The sequence below is a fragment of the Xyrauchen texanus genome, chromosome 3 (genome assembly GCF_025860055.1).
Source record: "Xyrauchen texanus isolate HMW12.3.18 chromosome 3, RBS_HiC_50CHRs, whole genome shotgun sequence".
NCBI lineage: Eukaryota > Metazoa > Chordata > Actinopteri > Cypriniformes > Catostomidae > Xyrauchen > Xyrauchen texanus.
In genome coordinates, this window is record NC_068278.1 from 32,908,574 (window position 1) to 32,929,302 (window position 20,729).

Sequence of the window (20,729 nt, forward strand, 5' to 3'; positions counted from 1 at the left end):
GTATTCTATTTACTCAAACTGAAGAAAAAAATTGTTGGTTTCTGTTGTCCTAAATCCAATTACTATTTGAAACTGTAAAATCTACTAACTGTGTTAGGGGCTATTCACACGGAACACTTTTTCACAAACTAGTTTTTCAGTTATTATTGTTTTCTGCAAAAGTTTTTAGACAGCATGTCAAGGTAGGAGCTGTTCACACCGAAACTGTTTGTGCGTCCATTCGTGTTTTTCTATTGTTATCTCAGCCAATCGTGTGGCAGCAGTGCAATGCAAAAAATCATGCAGATACAGGTCAGGAGCTTCAGTTAATGTTCACAACAACCATCAGAATGAGGAAATAATTTGATCTCAGTGATTTCGGCTGCGACATGGTTGTTGGCTGGTTTGAGTATTTATGTATCTGCTGAACTCCTGGGATTTTCACGCAAAACAATCTCTAGTGTTTACTTAGAATGGTGCCAAAAACAAAAAACATCCAGTAAGCTGTAGTTCTGTGCCCTCTTAGTTTTTTTTTGTTCAGCATTCCTCAGCCTCCTTTTCAACTGAAAACTGGTTAGAATGAACTAAAAGAATGATTATGTTCTTTTTAAAATGACAGTACTTTGTGCAAAGGGTGGGTGGTACTGTATATCAGACACAGCGTTGCCCAACCTCGCTAAAGCCCAAAATAAGTGACTTGCCTCACCCAAAATTAGCAATTACATTTTTTTCCCATGTGGGCGATTTGATCAGGATAGAAAGCATAGTATACAGTAGACTATATAAAATGGTGTCTTTTTAATAAATGTAATATAACAGTAATATTAGGGGAGCCAGGGTAGCTCAGTGAGTATTGACGCTGACTAACCCCTGGAGTCGTGAGTTCGAATCCAGGGTGTACTGAGTGACCCCAGCCTGATGTCCTAAGCAACCAAATTGGCTTGCGGAGGTTAGAGTCACATGGGGTAACCTCCTTGTGGTTGTGATTAGGGATTCTCGCTCTCAATGGGCCACATGGTAAGTTGTGTGTGGATAGCGGAGAGTAGCATGAGCCTCCAGTGCTGGGAGTCTCCACGGTGTCATGCACAGCGAGCCACGTGTTAAGATGTGTGGATTTACGGTCTCAGAAGCAGAGGCGACTTGTCCTCAGCCACCCGGATTGAGGTGAGTAACCGCACCACCACGAGGACCTACTAAGAAGTGGGAATTGGGCATTCTAAATTGGGAGAAAGCGGAATCATTTTTTTTATTATTAACATAGTAATATTAATTATCTGAAATATTTTTGGGGATATATGCATCTAGTCCTCTAAAATCAATAAATAGCCTAAATCTCTCTCTCCCACATGCACACAAATAATGCGCAGGCATGTTTGGACTAAATTTCACCTTATGTGGGCCAATTATTTTCATTGTTTTCAACCTTAGGTTACTCACGGAAAGCACATACACTGACCATGTTCTTCTGGAGCTAAACATTATCACAAAGTAGGGCCTAAATAAAAACAATGTAATATATGGATTGTTTAATTTTATTGACCTGCTTCTTATTCAAAACCCGCCGCATCAGATCAGTTTTAATGCATCATATCTAACAATAATCCATCGAATACTTGGAAGCAACTGAGAAAGTTAATTCCTACCTTTAATATTTTTGTATCCTTGTATCTGGATTAAACGTGCATGTATATGCAGTAAATACATGTAATAAAAAAAGGTAATTTGTATTATTTTAATTGTAAAAGAATGTAAAAATGCTACAGTAAAGTGTTCCCAGAAGTCTCTGCATGACTCATCAAATGTAATTGTATTTAATGGGAATAGTTATGTTAATATAAGTTATGCACATTGAGATGTTCTGTGTTATATTTTGTGTAGTTTAATTCATGTTTATTGCACTATTCTTGTGTCACATGTGTTACCCTGATTGTGTTTGTCTAAGTAACACTGTTTGCTGTCTGTAAATGTGTATTAATCATTGCTCCTTCAAGAGCTATTCTTGTTGAACTTTAAGGAATCATGTGGCCTTTTGTAGTTACTATAGCGATCAACAGTACATTTTAAAGTGCAAAGCAAACTTTTATAGTTCCAGGTTAGTAAATCACGTTTATATAATTTAATATAAACTGTAGTAAACCGTTAAATATACAGCTATCAAAATTACATCCCGTAAAGACTGAAACGAGGTCACTGTGTTTTGTAGGGTAAATTTGTGGCAACCACTGCTGTCTGTATTTTACTGTAAATTGAACATAATTGTTTTTTATAATATGTATAGTTGTTTAAAAGGTCTTCAGTCACAGAAGGCTACATCAATAGTGTGCATTTAGGCAAAGAAATGTGTGATGCAGCAGTTTCCTACAGGATCAAAGTACATACTTATATTCTGCTTCAAGAAAAGCCAAATTTTTTCGGGCAACAGGAAGTAGTGGTGTGATAAACCCTTTAGTTTCATGAGATTAACTGGTTATTAACAAGTTACCAGCATTTAAAAATAAGTTTTCACTCTGGAGCAATTAAAAGGGACTTTGTTTTCATTTTCGGTGATGTTCTGCAAAAAAAAAAAAAAACGTTTTTGGTTTTCGTTTATGTTCCTTGAACTGTTATTCTGTTATGTTATTAGTCCCTGATTGTATCAGCATTCCCAATATGTATGGTTCATAATTGGCAGTTGCTAGCAATGACACTATTTGTTTCATAGGCATTCACATCTGCGTTGATGATATCCAGTTGTGTGCATGGGCTGCCAGTTAAGTCTCTAATGGTTTTAATCGGCACCTGTGGGACCTGGCGGAAGCTACCAGCATCCTTCTGTCTCCCGCAAATTATTTTCTAATTGTTTCTTTATTTACATAAATGAGGATGTTGATGTCTTTGCTAATGATGATTTAGGGGGTGGATGCCAGGCACTGAAGCATATTAGGTCAGATGTAGGTCTACGAAGTGAAAGATTGCATTTGTCATTTTCCAATTTTTCTACACGTATTAAGGCACCAGGGCAGTTGGCAGTGTGGACTGTACGTCATAGCAAGTGTATAAATGAATGATTCATGGTTGATACAAGCATGAATACTTGCATTGGAAAGTTGAACTGATTTACCCTCATGGCCCAATGGAATTATGAAATGTATATAGTCGATGAATGTCTCCAGATCTGCCCCTGCACATTGGTCATCATGTAAGGATCATCTGCTCTGGTATGCCTTGCTTCATGTAATGATGCCTCAGTGAATCTTTGAATTTATGTAGTTTCTATCACAGAGCAAAATAAATTCCAGAGTTTGTATTTTTAATGATGTATATTCAACTTGATCTATTAGCTGTCTTTATCCTCAGAACAATACAAGTGCTGTAACATGACCTTATCTGACCAATCCTTTGTCCTTTTAAAAATCTGATAATCTGATATGTCTAATAATTACCAGTCCTGAGTTTTTGTATCACATCCTCTGTGGGCTTGAAAATGATATTTTATGTGAATAGAGAAGCACTCTGGTGATTCAGAAAACCTGGGCTCTTTTGTTTAAATATAATATTTATATGTGGATAAAGGGCAAAATGGCAAAAGCAAGTCTCATTTCTTTAACAAGTGTAATTGTCTTAATGATGATAATAATAATAATTTAAAAAACTCACATAAGGTAAAGTGACTTTTGCAGACAATTGAATGTTTTAAAACAGTAATGCAAAAATGGATCAATAATTGAATTATCAACTCACAGGCTACATAAAGTTAATGTTAAATCATTTGCCTTTGATTGTCAATACAAGAGGAGAATGTCTTGTTTAGTACCACTGCATTCATAATGGTTGAATGACTGCTTTATTATGCTTTATTGTTAATGAGAAAGCAGATACCATTGGATTTCTGCTTTCGGTTATCTCTTTGACAACTCAATGCCACAATCTATTTCTGCATTATAGCAGTTGCACATTTTGAAGTGTCCGATCACATCAAGGGTAATAGGTATGACAAGGTTTAAATGCATGTGTTGCATTGTGTCTGCAAAAATAAAAAGGGGAAAATATGCATCTTAATGTTGAATCATTTATATACATGCAACAAATAATGGTACTTTACCATAAGTACAGTTTGAATCACATCTTGTATTGTTTTTGATACACATAAAATGTTAAATGAAACCAAAACGTATCATATAATTGCTTTGACATGGGTAGATGTATGTCAAACTTGGCCTTCTCACAGAGAAGAAATAACTACAGTCCATAGATTGTCTAAAAATGCTACAATAAATTAAATCATTACAATGAGACAGCATTCACATTTTAGCATCACAAATATGTACAGATTAACTCAGCTCTTCCTTGGTAACCACTGAATGAGACGGGCCATGGTGATCAATTTTGAAAGTTAGAAGTTGATTTTTCAGTGGTTACTAGGATTAAAAGTGCAACATGTTTGACCTCATAAAAGACATTCTACATCTCAGTAGCTTTCACCTCCTTGGTATACATTCTTTCATCTGTATATATTTTGAAAGAAACAAAAAAACTCTGATATGAAAATGATATGCTTTGATTTGTTGTGTATGTGCTCTTACATTGTGTTGTGTTTCAGTGCTAAAGTATCTTGTGAAAATGGTATTGTCATTTAACATATGGATATGAAATTTATTGGTAAATTCACAGAATATTGAACATATTATGGGAGTCCGAAAGAATGTTCAGTCATGTCTAGCTATATTTTACTCTTTTACATAAGTAAAAGTTTAAAATAGCGGACTGTTGTTTATGCATCAGTGTTTGCATGGTGTTCTGCTAACCTTAACGTAAGGAAATGGAAACATTTTAAACGGCAATCTGCAGGAGTTTCAGTATGAGAAAAACTAACAAGGCACTCTGGCTAGTTGAACTTGTCACCTAATCAAGATCTCATCCGAATGTCTGCAAAAGGCAACTTAAAGCTGAAATATTTGATCAAGTTCATAAATCAAAACTAATCGAATGAGTTTGGAATTACAGGGGAGGGGAAAATCGCCTCCCCTCCCCCTGGGTCAAATTCTGAAATTTCTCTTATCTAGGTAAAATAGCCTTTTCTGCAGTTTTTCATTCAGAAGAGACTCATTTATCAGAGCTTTGTCAAACTCCTCACTGTCTAAAATATGCATTTCTAGCATATCCTGTTACTCAACTACAGACATTTCTTTTTAAATGCCTCTATTGAGTTATATCCAGAAAATTAAGCCAATGTGCCTTTCTATTAAACATCTTTCAGAAGACTTAACATTTGCTTTCACATGCTTGAATTTTAGAGTTTGACGATCCATCAATTTTTGTTACATAAATTGTAGTTTAGTGCTTTGAGTGGTGCATTTCTCTTAAATATCTATACTTTTTTTTTTCTTAGAGAGTTTTCCTTTCAGGTTTTGCTCTGAGTAGTTATGGTGCTACAAGTTGAAAACAGACACATAAAGCTCTTGAAATGTATTCCACCAACAGAAATTCTACTCTGTTCAATCAAGCTTTTAATAAAAATCATGGGTTTCTTGGACACCATCCACAGTTCATTTAAATGTTACTTGTAAGGGCTGGTGCTTGGAACACTGCACTTCATTTGTGCTGGAGTGTGTGAGCATGTGTGTTTTTAGAAAGTCTGTACTTCCGAGTCCACTTCTGAGGTCTAACCCCTAAGGGCCACCAGAAGCGCTCGCTCATTAAAAGCTGAACAAGTCCCACTCTGCATATATGCAGAATGACTAAAGGAACCCATCTCCTGCCCCCCCCTCCAGAGGATACAGGTATGTCTGTGATGTGTTGATCACCTCTGGCAGCTCAGGCAGCACCATTGACGGTAAATTACGAGACACGAGGGATGAGCTGAGGACACCATTGCCACAGTGGAACTCTGTAGGGCTCCTCCCATGACTTCGCCCACCGATATGGCAGAAGAGGCACTTGATCTTTTCTAGAAGCTTCTGCACAACCGACTTCCTAAGCAGGATGTAGATCCAGGGGTCAAGGATGGGGTTTACAGAGGCAATTCGGATAGCCTTGAGGTCTGGGTTCCGCTCTATATCCATCTCCACTGGGGAACGGTACAGCTGGTTTACAAACACCTGCACCTAGATGGGGGAAAAGAGACATGATGTCATCTGTTTTTATATATATATATATATATATATATATATATATATATATATATATATATATATATTTTATCTATTTCCTACACCAGCAACTATTTTATTTATACTTTTTATCATTTAAAGTGTCAAACAAGTGTACCAAAATTATTGTCCACAGAACTGATGTAAAATCAGATATCTACAAAGGCTTTCCACTATGAGTCAATACCTAACATGTCATCAGTGTACCATTATGGAAAATAGATCTCATGTGGTGAACTTCAGCAGAGATCTTTATAATTTCTATGACCAAAATTGGACACCAAGGGTTTTTTTGTTGTTGCCCCGTTTGCATTTGTATTATTTTATTTCTTAAACAATTATTTTAAGAATATTCATTATATTATTCACAAAACACATATTTTAATGATATTTTGGGGGGGGGGGGGACGCTTTTGGTGTCAGCCTCATAATCATAGTAGACACTGCTTTGTGCTTCAGTGCAGTAGCGGTTTTAACCACCACGCAAACCACGCAATTGCATGGGGCCCCGGACGTCGAGAGGGCCTCACCACTGTAGGAAAGCTCCGCAAACACAGCTTGAGGTGACATGTTGTTCTGGGTACACGCGCGAACACGCCATTGTCAGCGCTCTCAGACTGATTCACGTTAGAAACTGCCGGGTTCAGGTCAGTAGGACGTATGTTTGGGTAAAGAAGAAAAAAAGAATATGATATATATATATATATATATATATATATATATATATATATATATATATATATATATATATATAGGCCTTCCGAACTTGTTTCACTCACACGCTCAGATAGCCTACGCGTGAACGGATGAGTTAGGGGCCGTTCACACCAAACGTGTTTTCGTGTGCGTCTGCTCTGTTTTTTTGACTGCTGCACCGCGTCTCTGTGTTTCATCAGTTTCTCACGCAGTGACCGGCACATTTTTAGACACTGTCTCAAGTTAATAAGAACGTCATGTTTCAAAAAACGCATGTCGAGACACCTGCGTTCTGTCTCATTTGTTGCGCTGCGTCTAGATTGTTTTAAGCGCAGGTATCACAAAGATTTAATGTTCTGAACAAGTTCAGGTTGCAAAGAGGTGACTGTAACCATGTTTAACATTATTCCAGATTGTTCTGCAACAAGCAAAGTTTCAGCGCTTGATAAACGGCAATGTTTTTCCATTCTGCTCTAGTGTGCCGAGGGGCCGCCGTGAACTTGTGTGTTTACTGTTACTGTTACGAATGTGTCCTACACTGTAAAAAAAAAAAAAAACTGTTGTTTTTACCAAAAAATTTGGCAGCTGTGGTTGCCAGAATAATTAGGCCTATGTAGAAAATACTGTAAAATGTAAACCACTTTACAGAACAACCTGTACATTTTACAGTTTAAAATGGTTGTAATTTACATGCTGGTACTGTAAAAAAAAAAAAAAAAATCTGTTAAATTTACAGTAAAAGAAATTCATAAATATGCCTTCAGAAACTGTATAAATCTGTTGTTTACTTTATAAGGTATTTGTTAATCATGGTAGTAACTATAGAAGAGCACATGATGACATGAAGTTCACCAGTAGTGGCTCTCCCAGGAGCAATGACCAATAAACTTATAGAAACTGTGCTCAGTATCACTCACACAAACACTAAACACCATCATGGTAACACATGTGAGATTCAAATAATGCCGTAAACATTAACTAAATTGCATCAAATATAACACAGAACACCCCAGTGTACATAAAAAATATATAACTATTCACATAAAATATAATGAAATGTAATGGGTCAGCAGGGAATTGTGGGAATGAACGATTACTGTATTTTTACTGTAATTTAAAAAATAATTTACTGTAAAAAAGTACATATACTCTCTTGTTCTTTTTACCATTAATTATACAGGAAAATCTTACTTTTTACATTTAAATAATGTAATTTTTTACATCATTTTATTGTAAAAACTACTGTATGGTCTTTTAAAATATACTAAAACATTTTACTGTATATTTTACAGTTAATAGGCCTATTTGTTAATCAATTAAAATTGTATTTCTGTAGCATTTTTACAACATTTTACAGTAAAAATTACTGAAATTTTTTACAGTGTACGATGCGTACATAAAATACAGCCTTTTGCAACATCATGAACTGCAGCATCAGAATATAAGCTCCAGGTGAAAGTAAAGTAGGCTAAATAAGACAGGAATACATTACAATTGTCTACAACAAAATCCTCAAAGTAATAATAATAATACTGTCATGTTATCATGACAAAACTGGACAACAACAAATTATGTATGGGTTATATTAATAAATACCAACTAAATTCCAAAATGTTACTAGGTGAATTAGTAGGTTTTTTTGCACAAAAAAAAGTGTTTTGTAAAAATATATGTATAGGTAAATGTTTCTTTTTTATCTGTGGGAAAACTGGAAAACATGCATTAATTACATTTAACTATATTTGTATTTCATTAAACATTTTGAATGTATACGGCTTATAGGACGAATTTAAAATGATTATTTAAAATCAATTTTATGCAATTTTTTAAGCAAACCTTTTCAAGGGCCAGGGTTGGTCGGTTAATTGGTACCTCAGAAATCATAAACCCGCCCATGCTTCAGTCATATATTCATACATATTTGCTCTAAACAAATCTGTATTTTGTATTTATGACCCACCCCCAATTTTACCATGCCATTAATTTGTTGCAATATATAGCATAATATATTTTTATAGTTAACTGGCTGTTGACTGTAAATTAATATAGTAAGCTTACACGCTGTCTTTTTATTTTTTTTATTTGGAATTTTAAGCATTTCTATATGACGCAACTGATCGTTTCTTCTGTTTGCAATACAGTAACGACCCCCGCCAATTTTCACTAGGTAAATGTTAGAATAAAAGATAGGCCTACATTTTAGATTAAATGGCTACTCAGTATTGTCAAAGAAATTCTCATATGTTATTTATTAAAAGCTGAAAACTTAATGAATGGACTTCCGTCTACATGCTGATACTTCCAGTGCGCGCAGTACCCCACATTAACACACATAGTTCAACTGCTTCAAATCAAAGTATGCTCTCATTTCCCAAACATACTGTAGGCTAAAGAAGTCATTCAATATCACACTTACCACTAATGGAATGGAGCAAATGAGTACGACAATGGAGGTGGCTATAAGAACGATGACCATCTGAATCTCTGCACCAGCCAGACGGGCGAAACTCCGCCGTCGCCTGATCTCCGCGATTCGCCCCTGATCCGTGCCAAGCGAGGTCCTGCGCACGAAGCGCTTGTGCATCCGTAACAGCGCCGAGCACACCAGCACGTTACAGATAACGGTGGCAAGGATGAGAACGGAGCTCAAGCCGGCATACATGTAGGAGAACGTAGCGTTCGTGCTGTTGTTGCTCCGCCAGTCGATGAAACACCACGTTCCTGGATACTGTTTCACCACGCTCCCCAGTCCCATGCTCGGAAGAGCGCAGAAAAGCGCATTGGACACATAGATGCCAGTGAGCGTCAAGCCTGCCACCTTTTGGTCAACGTAATGGCTGTAGAAATACGCGTGATTGATGGCGAGGTACCTCTCAATGGACATGCTACAAATAATACTAAGTCCAGCCAAGGAGAAGAAGAGCAAAATGAATCCGGAATATTGACACAGCAGTTCACCACCGGGCCACGCACCACTCACATAGGTGGCAATGGTAACAGGACTCGCCAGCAGCGTGCCCAACAGGTCGGTTACAGCAAGTCCACATACCAGAGTGTAAAAAGTGGTCTCCTTTTGCTCTTTCCGTGATTTTCGAAGCACTACAATAGCAATCACGTTGCCGACCACGCCGAATATAAACATAATGACCGGAATGGTCGGGTCAAAACCTTTACTGTTAGTCTCGTTCGTCATCACCGAGTTGTTTCTTACAAACTGTTGAAGGTAAAGTCAGAAAGGTCACTTTACACGCGCTTCAGGCGCATTTCTCCTTAAATGAGGACTTCCCCAATCGCGCGCGCATCACTTCTCGATGTCTAAAATCCCACAATCATACTTTCCTCACAATCAGCGGGTCTTTACATCTCCGAAAGGTATTGCATTATGATAAAGTTTGACTTGCCAGATTCGTATATAGGCTACACGCTGTCTTCCACAAGTCGAGCCCTGTACTTCTGGTTGTGTTAGGCGTGTAGTCCACAGTTGTCTTCTGTCTCACAAAACTGACATACAAGTTTTTCCTTGAGAGCTTTCTGTCAACTCCGCCCACGAGCTTTAGTACGCACCCTCCTGTCAGTGCAAGTTGACACATACTGTATGTCTCCCATAAAATATCTAATATCTGGGGGTTACGCCCCTGGTTGTATGGATAAAAGAAGCCATGAAAGTGAATGGTGATGACTGAGTTTAGCATTTTGTGTAACATCTCATTTGTGTTCTACAGAGGAAAGAAGATTTAGAATAGCACGAGCATTTTTGTGTGAAATTTCCCTTTAAACTTAAATCATGTTTGCCTGACAAAAATTAGCTCCTTTCTGGTAATGAGCCAGCTTTAGGGGTACAACATGGGTGGCGGATCCTGACAGCTGAAAATACCTATCTGGACCTACCGCTCAAATAAATGTGTTAAAATCATGCATAGCAAATTTGTTTAAACATGGGTAGAACATTTTGACAGGACACACATAACCTACTTCAGAAGTCAAGCCCTGAAGTATTTTGTGTTGAGATTGCCTAAATGCAACAACTGCAATTATAATCATATTTGAATATAGCAACATAAATATTTTTTTGTAAATACATGTTCAATTCGCAACATTGATTTGGACTCTTTCTCTCTCAAGTTGCAAGAATTTTTATTTTTGTTTGATTTAATTTTTCACATTCAAGGCATAGAACCTGGACAGTTCTGCAGTGTTTTTGTAGACCAACACAATGACTCATGCATGACCTTTGAAATGTTGTTTAACTCAATGTTTTTGAATTTTTTTGTTTCCTTCTTGTGGTATTTCAGGTGTCTTACTGATGTCAGATGCATGTTGACGCTATGATGTGCACAAAACATCAACATACATAAGAGAGTGGTTTCCTGTGATGTTTTTTTTTTTTGGGGGGGGGGGGATTATTGTGTCACTGCTCTGTAGTAGTTAAGAATCCACAAAGGAAGCATGCGGCCATAAGGTGTTGAAAAGTTCACAGACATGTGATGCACCAACCGACAAGTCAAAAAGCAAAACAGCCAGCTCTACATATCATATATCAACCTGCTAGTATCAAAGGCAGCTTTGATTCTGCTGTAGTTCTGTGTTCAGTCAATTAAATGCAGCATCAGTGCAGCTTTAAAGGGCTAGTTCAAACAAAAGGACAATTCTGTCATTATTTAGTTTTTTTAGGGTGAATGTGACCATTTTTTTTTCTTCACCCAGCAATGAACTGACCAGTGATGGGCAGTAGCGTAACTACATTTCTGTGTAGCGAGGTGGTAGCTTTTTACATCAAGTAGCTTTTTAGTAGCAAAGCTATATTTTTGATAAGATAGCACATAGCTTTGACAAAAGCTACAACGCTACATCGTACATCACATCAATCACAAGTGAATCGCTCATATGTGTTGGTTCTTTACAATGAATTGGTCCCACATTATAGCAAAGCGGTAAGAATCAGTTCACAATTCAATCTGAATGACTCACACAAGCTCACACAAGCACCGCTGAATCATTGGTGTGGGCTCTCACTTGCCAACACAATCACAGAATATTAAAAAATACAGAAAATTAAGATAATGTTGGTTGCATTGGATCTACAATCAATAGAAACCAAACCTGCAAATGTGTCCTATCGTTTGCCAGTGATGAAATTATTTTTTTATTAATTTCAACACGTGAACAGCTTGAATGGCACTGTGGGTAAAGACATTTTACCATCATGTAACATTACATGGGAGCACCATGTTAATACAGTGGTATACAAATATTCAGGGCTGGGAGGGTTACTTTTGTAATGTATTCCACTACAGATTACAGAATACATGCTGTAAAATGTAATTTGTAATGTATTTCGTTAGATTACTCAAGGTCAGCAACAGATTCTAAATACTTTGGATTACTTCTTCAGCACTGGTTGATTTTTTCACTTGTTTTGACTATAAAAACTCTGCCAGTACAGTAAGACAAAACACACATGTTAAAAATATGTTATCTTAAAAACCAAAATATTTTATGCAGTGATGTTTCTAAAACAAGATTAAGCTAATTGATCTTGTTTTAAAGATTTGTTTTACAGGAAAACAATCAAAATATTATTATCAAAAATACGATTTTTGCCCTAATATAGAAGGTCTTACTAGAAAAAAAAGAAATTATGATCCAACGTGAATTTTCATTCAAAAAAGTGTGATGGTGCGTGGTAAAATGTGCATGTAAAATGGCTAGAAATAGCATTTTAGCTTAGCGTAAAGCTGACAATTTACACAAGGTTTATTTCTATTTCTTCTGCTTCAAACATACTTCTCTGTTTGCTCGTATGAATGTAACACATCATAAGAAAGTGTTTCACCACTGTTCAAATGCACTTTGGATCACATCAATTATATGTATAAACTTTTCCATCTGAAAGGACTAAATATTAAATGAAACAAATGACAATAAAATGCTAAATTAATCTCTTCAGTAATCAAATACTTTTTGAATGTAACTTTATTCTAATTACCAATGATTTAAATTGTAACTTTAGTGGAATACAGTCACTTACATTTTGTATTTTAAATACATAATCCCGTTACATGTATTCCATTACTCCCCAACCCTGCGAATAATGTAGTCATATTGTGAAGTACCATAGTATTACTATCATATTCTTTGAAATACCTTGAAGCACCATGTACATTCAATTGTATATGAATGTTGTAGATCAAATATCAAATTACCATGGTAGAATTATGGTATTCGTTTAAGTACTTTGAAGCACCATGTAAATACAGAATAGTACATATAAATATGGTAATTGTATCTCAGAGTACCATGGTATTACCTTCTGATACCATCAGATTGTTATTGCCCATATGTGATCACACTCACAAATGAAATTTGGCCTCTGATTAGAAGCTTCCAGTACATACAGAAATACAACAGCAAGACACATAATTACTGGATAAGATGAATAGTATATGTACAGAGTGTTAATACAGGAATGTGAATAGGAAATATATTGCTGATAAATATGATTGATAAACATCATGTGCATAGGCGGAAATCGCGGGGGGGTCGGGGTGGTCAGGACCCCCATCTGAGGGTTGTCCAACCCTAAAATATCATTAAAATATGTGTATTGTAAATAATATAATGATATATTCTTAAAATAATTGTTTAAGAAATAAAATAATACAAATGCAAACGGGGCAACAACAAAAAAAAACCCTTGGTGTCCCCTTCAAAAATTGCTCTTGAGAATTGTTATGTTTATTGTCCCCCCCAACATTTTGATGACATTTTCGCCCCTGATCATGTGTTTCTGGTTGAAAAAAATGTGAAGTAGCTTAAAGGTAGCAAGATACTTCTGAAGTGCAGCTTTTATCTTTGCTTAAGTCATTTTTCTGTTAGGTAGTTGGTAGCTTAGCTTGCGAAATATTTTGAGTTGCTTGCCCAACACTGTCCCTGACCAATAAAATATGAGCTTTGGATCAAGTGTCAGGAGCCGCTACATTTACTAAAACCAGCACAACTGGTGGCTATAAAGGACTGAAAGCTGTTTTGACCACCAACATTAAACATGGAAGTAACTCAAGGAAGAAATCCTGAGCAAGCAGTTGAGAATGTGTATTTCATTTGCATCAAATGGCTTAAAAACGGAGTAAATAAATAAATAAAATAATTAAAATGATCATATGGGTTCTCTTAACATGAAAATGGTATTGCTACATCACTGATTCACATTCCCTTTGAAAACACTCTGGACTTTTGTGGATTATCTTCATAATGTATTCCATATTGCTGGATGTTTTGCCTTTCATTTAATTTTACGTAAGTTCATTTATATCTCTAATATAATATATTGCAGCATCTTTGACTTTGTATCACTTATTTTAATAAACAACTTTATGGGGGGGTCTGGGTAGCTCAGCAAATAAAGACACTGACTACCACCCCTGGAGTCTGAAGTTCGAATCCAGGGCATGCTGAGTGACTCCAGCCAGGTCTCCCAAGCAACCAAATTGGCCGGTTGTTAGGAAGGGTAGAATCACATTGGGTAACTTCCTCGTGGTCACTATTTGTGCTTCTTGCTCTCAGTGAGGCACGTGGTGAGTTGTGCGTGGATGCCGCACAGAATAGCGTGAAGTCTCCACAGGCTCTATGTGTGGCTCAACAAGCCACATGATAAGATGCACGGATTGGCAACTGAGACGTGGAGGCAACTGAGATTCGTCCTCCGCCACCTGGATTGAGGCACTCACTGAGCACTTTATTAGGTACACCTGTACTTCTACTTATTCCTGTGATTATCTAATCAGCCAACCATGTGGCAGCAGTGCACTGCATACAATCATTCAGATACGGGTCAGGAGCTTCAGTTAATGTTCACATCAACCATCAGAATGGGGAAAAATGTGATCTCAGTGATTTCAACCATGACATAATTGTTGGTGCCAGATGGGCTGCACATCTCCTGGGATTTTCACACACAACAGTCATATGAATTTACTCAAAATGGTGCCAAAATTTATAAACTTCCAGTTTACAACAGCAAAAGACCACATCGGGCACTTTATTAGCGTTTATATGTCCTCACGTTTAATTCATAACATGAAGGGTTTTGAGCAAATATTTAATACAAGTAGATGTACTTAAGATACAATCAGTATTGTTCCAATTAATAAAATGTTTTAACCGTTTATATAATTTTTTACACTTAATTCTTTCTTTTCCATGAGGTAAATTGCAATCGTTTTTGAAGGAGTTTCGAACATTTTTCATCATTCTTTCTCCTGGAGCAAATCAACAACACACTCATCAGCTACAGCTTGTAGATAGATGTGTTTTTCATTTTTCAATCTGCTCGCTAGAGAACTCGCTGGCTTGTCTTTCGTATTGTCCATGGTTGTTTAATACTGAACTTGTCAAGTAGTTTTTCTTCTGATCTGTCATGGGCAAAGGGCAGACCAGCTGAAAAGTACTTTGCACCACCCACCGTACCAGGGTAAAATTGCTTGTCGATTAGTGCCACCTATTGTAAAGGTGTGAATTTGCTAACGGCAATCATTTACCCCAATTTTAATGTGAAGGGGCCATTCGTCTGCAATTCGTTTCACATTTTCGCATCGCCTCTGGTGTGCAAAGGACTTAAGGCAACACTTTTTTCAGCTCACATTAAAAAACTCAGGCTGAGGGATTAGTCAGCAGAGTAAGAACTTACAATTGAAAAGGTAAAAAAAAAGGTCACGATCGCTGGTTTCTGCAAAAAGCAGTTGATAGTGACTCACTTTAAAGCTATCTATTTAAAAAAGTTATGCTTTAAGAGATAGCAGTTCATGCTTTCGTCAGTTCTCATCTGGGTTACTGTAATTCTCTCTATTTTGAATTTCCAAAACTCTAATTTCTCAACTTCAGTTAGTTCAAAATGCAGCAGCAAAATTTCTAAAAGGAGGTCGGAAGTACAATCATGTTACCCCCATTTTAAAATCACTTCACTGGCTGCCGTTTCAAGCTAGAATTGATTTTAAAATTCTATTGTTTGTTTATACATTTTTACACAACCAAGCTCCCAGTTACTTATCAGACTTACTACATCCTTACAATCCACCTAGGAGTCTGAGATCCGGTGATCAATATCTCCTCCAGAAGGGAGAGCCTTTTCGGTTGAGGGTCCTATTTTATGGAATAGTTTGTAGTTTCAGTAGAATCAGTATCAGGTTGTCACCTTCATTATCTGTTTTTATATCTTCTCTTAAAACTCATCTCTTTTCACTGGCTTTTAATAGCATGTAATGTACTGGTCTTAAATTGTTGTGTGTTTTTATAATTTTGTATTTTACAGCACTTTGATCAGCCTTGATGCTGTTTTTAAATGTGCTATATAAATAAATGAACTTGAACTATGTGGCTGGTGCACCATATTCCAATTTATCTGAATATGACTATCACTTTGTATAATGAAGAGATGACATTTAAATTGTTATTCATTCTCAGATCAAACCATTGATCAACTCATGTTTACAAAGTTTTTTCTAGTCATGATGTCATGTTGTTTGGTCACAAGATGCATAAAAACAATGAGGTTTGGTTTTATTGACGTGTTGATATTAAATGTAGTTTTCAGAACATCAATGCTGTATTTAATTGTTGTCTGAGCCTTTCAGTGTCCCTCCATCACACATCTTGTATTGAATTTAATCAGCATAAAGTCCCACTCAGTCCTCTGGTACTGTAGATCAATTGGCAGTTAATGAAATTTTAAACCTTAGTAAATATAGATCTCATTGATTGAGCTGTCTGTGTTTGGCAGGGTGGTACAGCTGACTAAGTGACTATATTAGATTTTCAATGCTTCTGTGACCAAAGTCAATAAGCTGTAATGAAACATCATTCAAACGAAAGAACATCATGGCTATTTACTTAAATGTTGGGAAGCTCCACTCAGGAAGTGTTTAGGGTTTCCCAGAGAGTGAGCAAACATGAGTCTGTGTCTATAAAAATATATTAAAGATAAATGTTATCACATGTTTTGATGTTTTACTTTGTTGTGATGGTTAAGCGATGATGGATCACTCAAACGGCTTTAAACATTTCGTTTTCAGTGAGGAAAATTGGGGTAGAATTCTGCTTTAAAACTTATTTTTTTGGTCCAACCTAGCCTTCGGTAATGTAAGGGTCTGAAACCTTTAAATAACTTTTTGTATAACTTTTAAGATTATATACATCATTAATGTATATTAGTTAATGACCTTGTCACATTAACAACCATAAAAGGTTTTTGCTCAATAAATAATAAAAAAAAATGAAATAAAAAAAATATCCTGGCCCAGTTGACCATGCAAAAATGCAACTTTTTTCACTTATTTAACACTATCTGATCCCATTTATTATCTATTTAGTGCTCCATGATCCAAATTGGGTCAAGAAAGTGAGACATCAAAAATGTAAAGTTTTGTAAGGCCCCTGGAAGAAGAGTCGAGAAACACTGTTTTGCTTTACCAACTAATAATAAAGTTAATGGAGCCTACAAAATCAGGTGATTTCTATGAATTGCACTTTAACAGATGCTTAGAAAGAAGTTGATGAGTCATTTTAACAGTGTTAATAGAGTCCCAGTGTTACGATGAGCAGGAAGGCAGACGAGGATCTAATTGCAGGGTTAGCTTTATTGGAGAGGGTGAAAACTAAATAGACAAAACCAAAAGAAAAAGGAAACACCCGCAATGGGGAAATACAACAAAAACAATCACAGAACACGGAAACAAGCATCCATAAACATTGACGATCGACAAGGGAATGGAGAACAAACAGGGTTTATATACACTTGGAGACATGATGATGACAAACTACAATCAGGTGAGCACAATGACACAGGGCTGGCAGTGATGAGGGCCGGGGATCATGGGAAGTGTAGTTTTTTAACAAGAACAAGTGAAACCCAGGGCAGACAACAAGGGAATCGTGACATAACCCCCCCTTCCAGACGCTCCTCAGAAAATAAACACAAAGGGAATACTCAAAAAAAAAAAAAAAAAAATCGTCCAAGGAGTGGGGGGGGAGAGGGAGCAAACAGACAGACCAAGGGAGTACAAGACAGGCAGACCAAGGGGAAACAGAGAGCAGACAGGCAGTCCAAGGAGGCACAGAGAGCAGACAGGCAGTCCAAGGAGGCACGGGGGGCAGACAGGCAGTCCAAGGAGGCACGGGGGGCAGACAGGCAGTCCAAAGAGGCACGGGGACAAGAAGGCGGTCCAAGGAAGCACAAGGGGCAGACAGGCAGTCCAAGGTGGCCACAAGAGGACTGGATCAGGTGGTCTGGGAGCTGGCCACAGAGCAAAGACAGGTTCAGGAGGCCTGGGAGGCGGCCTCAGGACCACAGCCATGGGGAACTCCGAGGGCGGAGCCGAGTTGGAGCCGTGGACTGCTCAGGAGACCACATCGTAGAAGACTCTGGAGGCGGAGCTGAGGGAGGCCCTGGAGGCGGAGCTGAGGGAGGCCCTGGAGGCGGAGCTGAGGGAGGCCCTGGAGGCGGAGCTGAGGGAGGTTCTGGAGGCTCAGGAGGCGGAGCCAAGGAAGGCCTAGGAGGCGGAGCCGAGGAGACTCGGGAGGCGGAGCCCTGGGAGGCTCGGGAGGTTCAACAGGCGGAGCCCTGGGAGGCTCGGGAGGCGGAGCCCTGGGAGGCTCGGGAGGTTCAACAGGCGGAGCCCTGGGAGGCTCGGGAGGCGGAGCCCTGGGAGGCTCGAGAGGCGGAGCCCTGGGAGGCTCGAGAGGCGGAGCCCTGGGAGGCTCGAGAGGCAGAGCCCTGGGAGGCTCGAGAGGCAGAGCCCTGGGAGGCTCGAGAGGCAGAGCCCTGGGAGGCTCGGGAGGTTCAACAGGCGGAGCCCTGGGAGGCTCGGGAGGCGGAGCCCTGGGAGGCTCGAGAGGCGGAGCCCTGGGAGGCTCGAGAGGCAGAGCCCTGGGAGGCTCGGGAGGTTCAACAGGCGGAGCCCTGGGAGGCTCGGGAGGCGGAGCCCTGGGAGGCTCGAGAGGCGGAGCCCTGGGAGGCTCGAGAGGCGGAGCCCTGGGAGGCTCGAGAGGCAGAGCCCTGGGAGGCTCGAGAGGCAGAGCCCTGGGAGGCTCGAGAGGCAGAGCCCTGGGAGGCTCGAGAGGCAGAGCCCTGGGAGGCTCGAGGGGCGCTGGCTCTTGGACGGTCGAGGCCACTGGCGCTGGCTCAGGGACGGCCGAGGCCACAGGCGCTGGCTCAGGGACGGCCGAGGCCACAGGCGCTGGCTCAGGGACGGCCGAGGCCACAGGCGCTGGCTCAGGGACGGCCGAGGCCACAGGCGCTGGCTCAGGGACGGCCGAGGCCACAGGCGCTGGCTCAGGGACGGCCGAGGCCACAGGCGCTGGCTCAGGGATGGCCGAGGCCACAGGCGCTGGCTCAGGGACGGCCGAGGCCACAGGCGCTGGCTCAGGGACGGCCGAGGCTACAGGCATTGGCTGGTTGACCGTGATTGGCGGAGGCTGGAGAGCAGAGGCCTTTCCTCTTCCTCTTCTTCTTCTCCTCCTCCTCCTCCTCCTCCTCCTCCTCCTCCTCCTCCTCCTCCTCCGGGCGGATGAAGTTGGCAGCGCTGGTTCGCTGACCACGGCAGGTGTGAGGGTTGGTTCACTCACCGTGGCTGAAGACGAAAGCGCAGAGGCGGGAGCCGGGATCAGGAGAGGTGGCTCCCCGGCAGCGAACTCCTCCACGATGAGTCCCACATATTTCTGCCAAGTGTAGTCTCCGGTCTCCGGTAGTTCCCACCATCGGTGTTTGGGTACACCGAACCGGTACGCCACCTTCAAAGTGTGGTCATCCCAGCCGGTGTAACTGGCCACGCTGGCGAAGTAGTGAGAGAACTCCCGGACAGACAAGTCCGCCTGTGTCAGCTCCGTGTGGAACCCTGCTAGATCCATTGTAGGTCGATCGTTCGGTTACGATGAGCAGGAAGGCAGACGAGGGGCGAGGATCTATTTGCAGGGTTAGCTTTATTGGACAGGGTGAAAACTAAATAAACAAAACCAAAACAAAGGAAACACCCGCAATGGGGAAATACAACAAAAACACGGAAAACATACAAAGGTTTAACTGGCAGGGAAAACCATCAAAGAACACGGAAACAAGCATCCATAAACATCGACGATCGACAAGGGAATGGAGAACAAACAGGGTTTATATACACTTGGAGACATGATGATGACAAACTACAATCAGGTGAGCACAATGACACAGGGCTGGCAGTGATGAGGGCCGGGGATCATGGGAAGTGTAGTTTTTTAACAAGGACAAGTGAAACCCAGGGCAGACAACAAGGGAATCGTGACACCCAGGCAAAGCTAATGGATAGAGAAGTCTATATAAATTCTGTTTAAAATTTTTTGGACTTTCACTTTGTCTGATGATGAACTTTGGAAACTGTAGAAAAACAAGTGGTCACTGTGAGAAATGGCCTTTGTCAGAGATTAATATCTTTCTTCTATTATGTTTATTATTGTTCTAATATTTATAGATGGTTTACATATGTGAACTCTGTCCTTGTGGTACTATGAATCAAACTGTCAAATTCTAAAGGGATTTTTCAGGGATTCGAAGAGGAAGGAAATTAGTTTTGATGTCTGTGTCAGTTTGTTTGGTGTCTGAACAGTGAAGTTCCACATTTTACAGAACAAAAACAAACAAACTTTTTATTTGTGTTTGTTGGAGTGGAGGGCTTGTGTATGTATGGGGGGGGGGGGAGGGCTGGATTTACCAGCTTGTACGTGTGTGTGTGTGTGTTAGATAGGACCTTAATATACATATGTGAAAATTTTAAGCAACTTACATTGACGTTACTATGATGCAACTAATATGAACAAGAATGGTATAAGATGAAAAGGTAAAACAACAAGTGCTGTGGATGGAACCATTTAAATCACTTCCTTTGCTCTCACCCTATGTGAGAA

General features: G+C 39.5%; 1 protein-coding gene across 1 annotated transcript; it reads right to left on the reverse strand.

Annotated features, from left to right (window-relative positions):
- Window positions 1–145: 145 nt before the first annotated feature.
- ptger4b (prostaglandin E receptor 4 (subtype EP4) b) lies at window positions 146–10,284 on the reverse strand. Its single transcript, XM_052095262.1, has 2 exons — window positions 9,220–10,284; window positions 146–6,062 (listed from the first exon to the last, which is right to left on the reverse strand). Exons 1-2 carry the CDS (start codon window positions 9,994–9,996, stop codon window positions 5,697–5,699), a joined length of 1,143 nt encoding a protein of 380 aa, XP_051951222.1. The 5' UTR covers window positions 9,997–10,284; the 3' UTR covers window positions 146–5,696.
- Window positions 10,285–20,729: the final 10,445 nt, after the last annotated feature.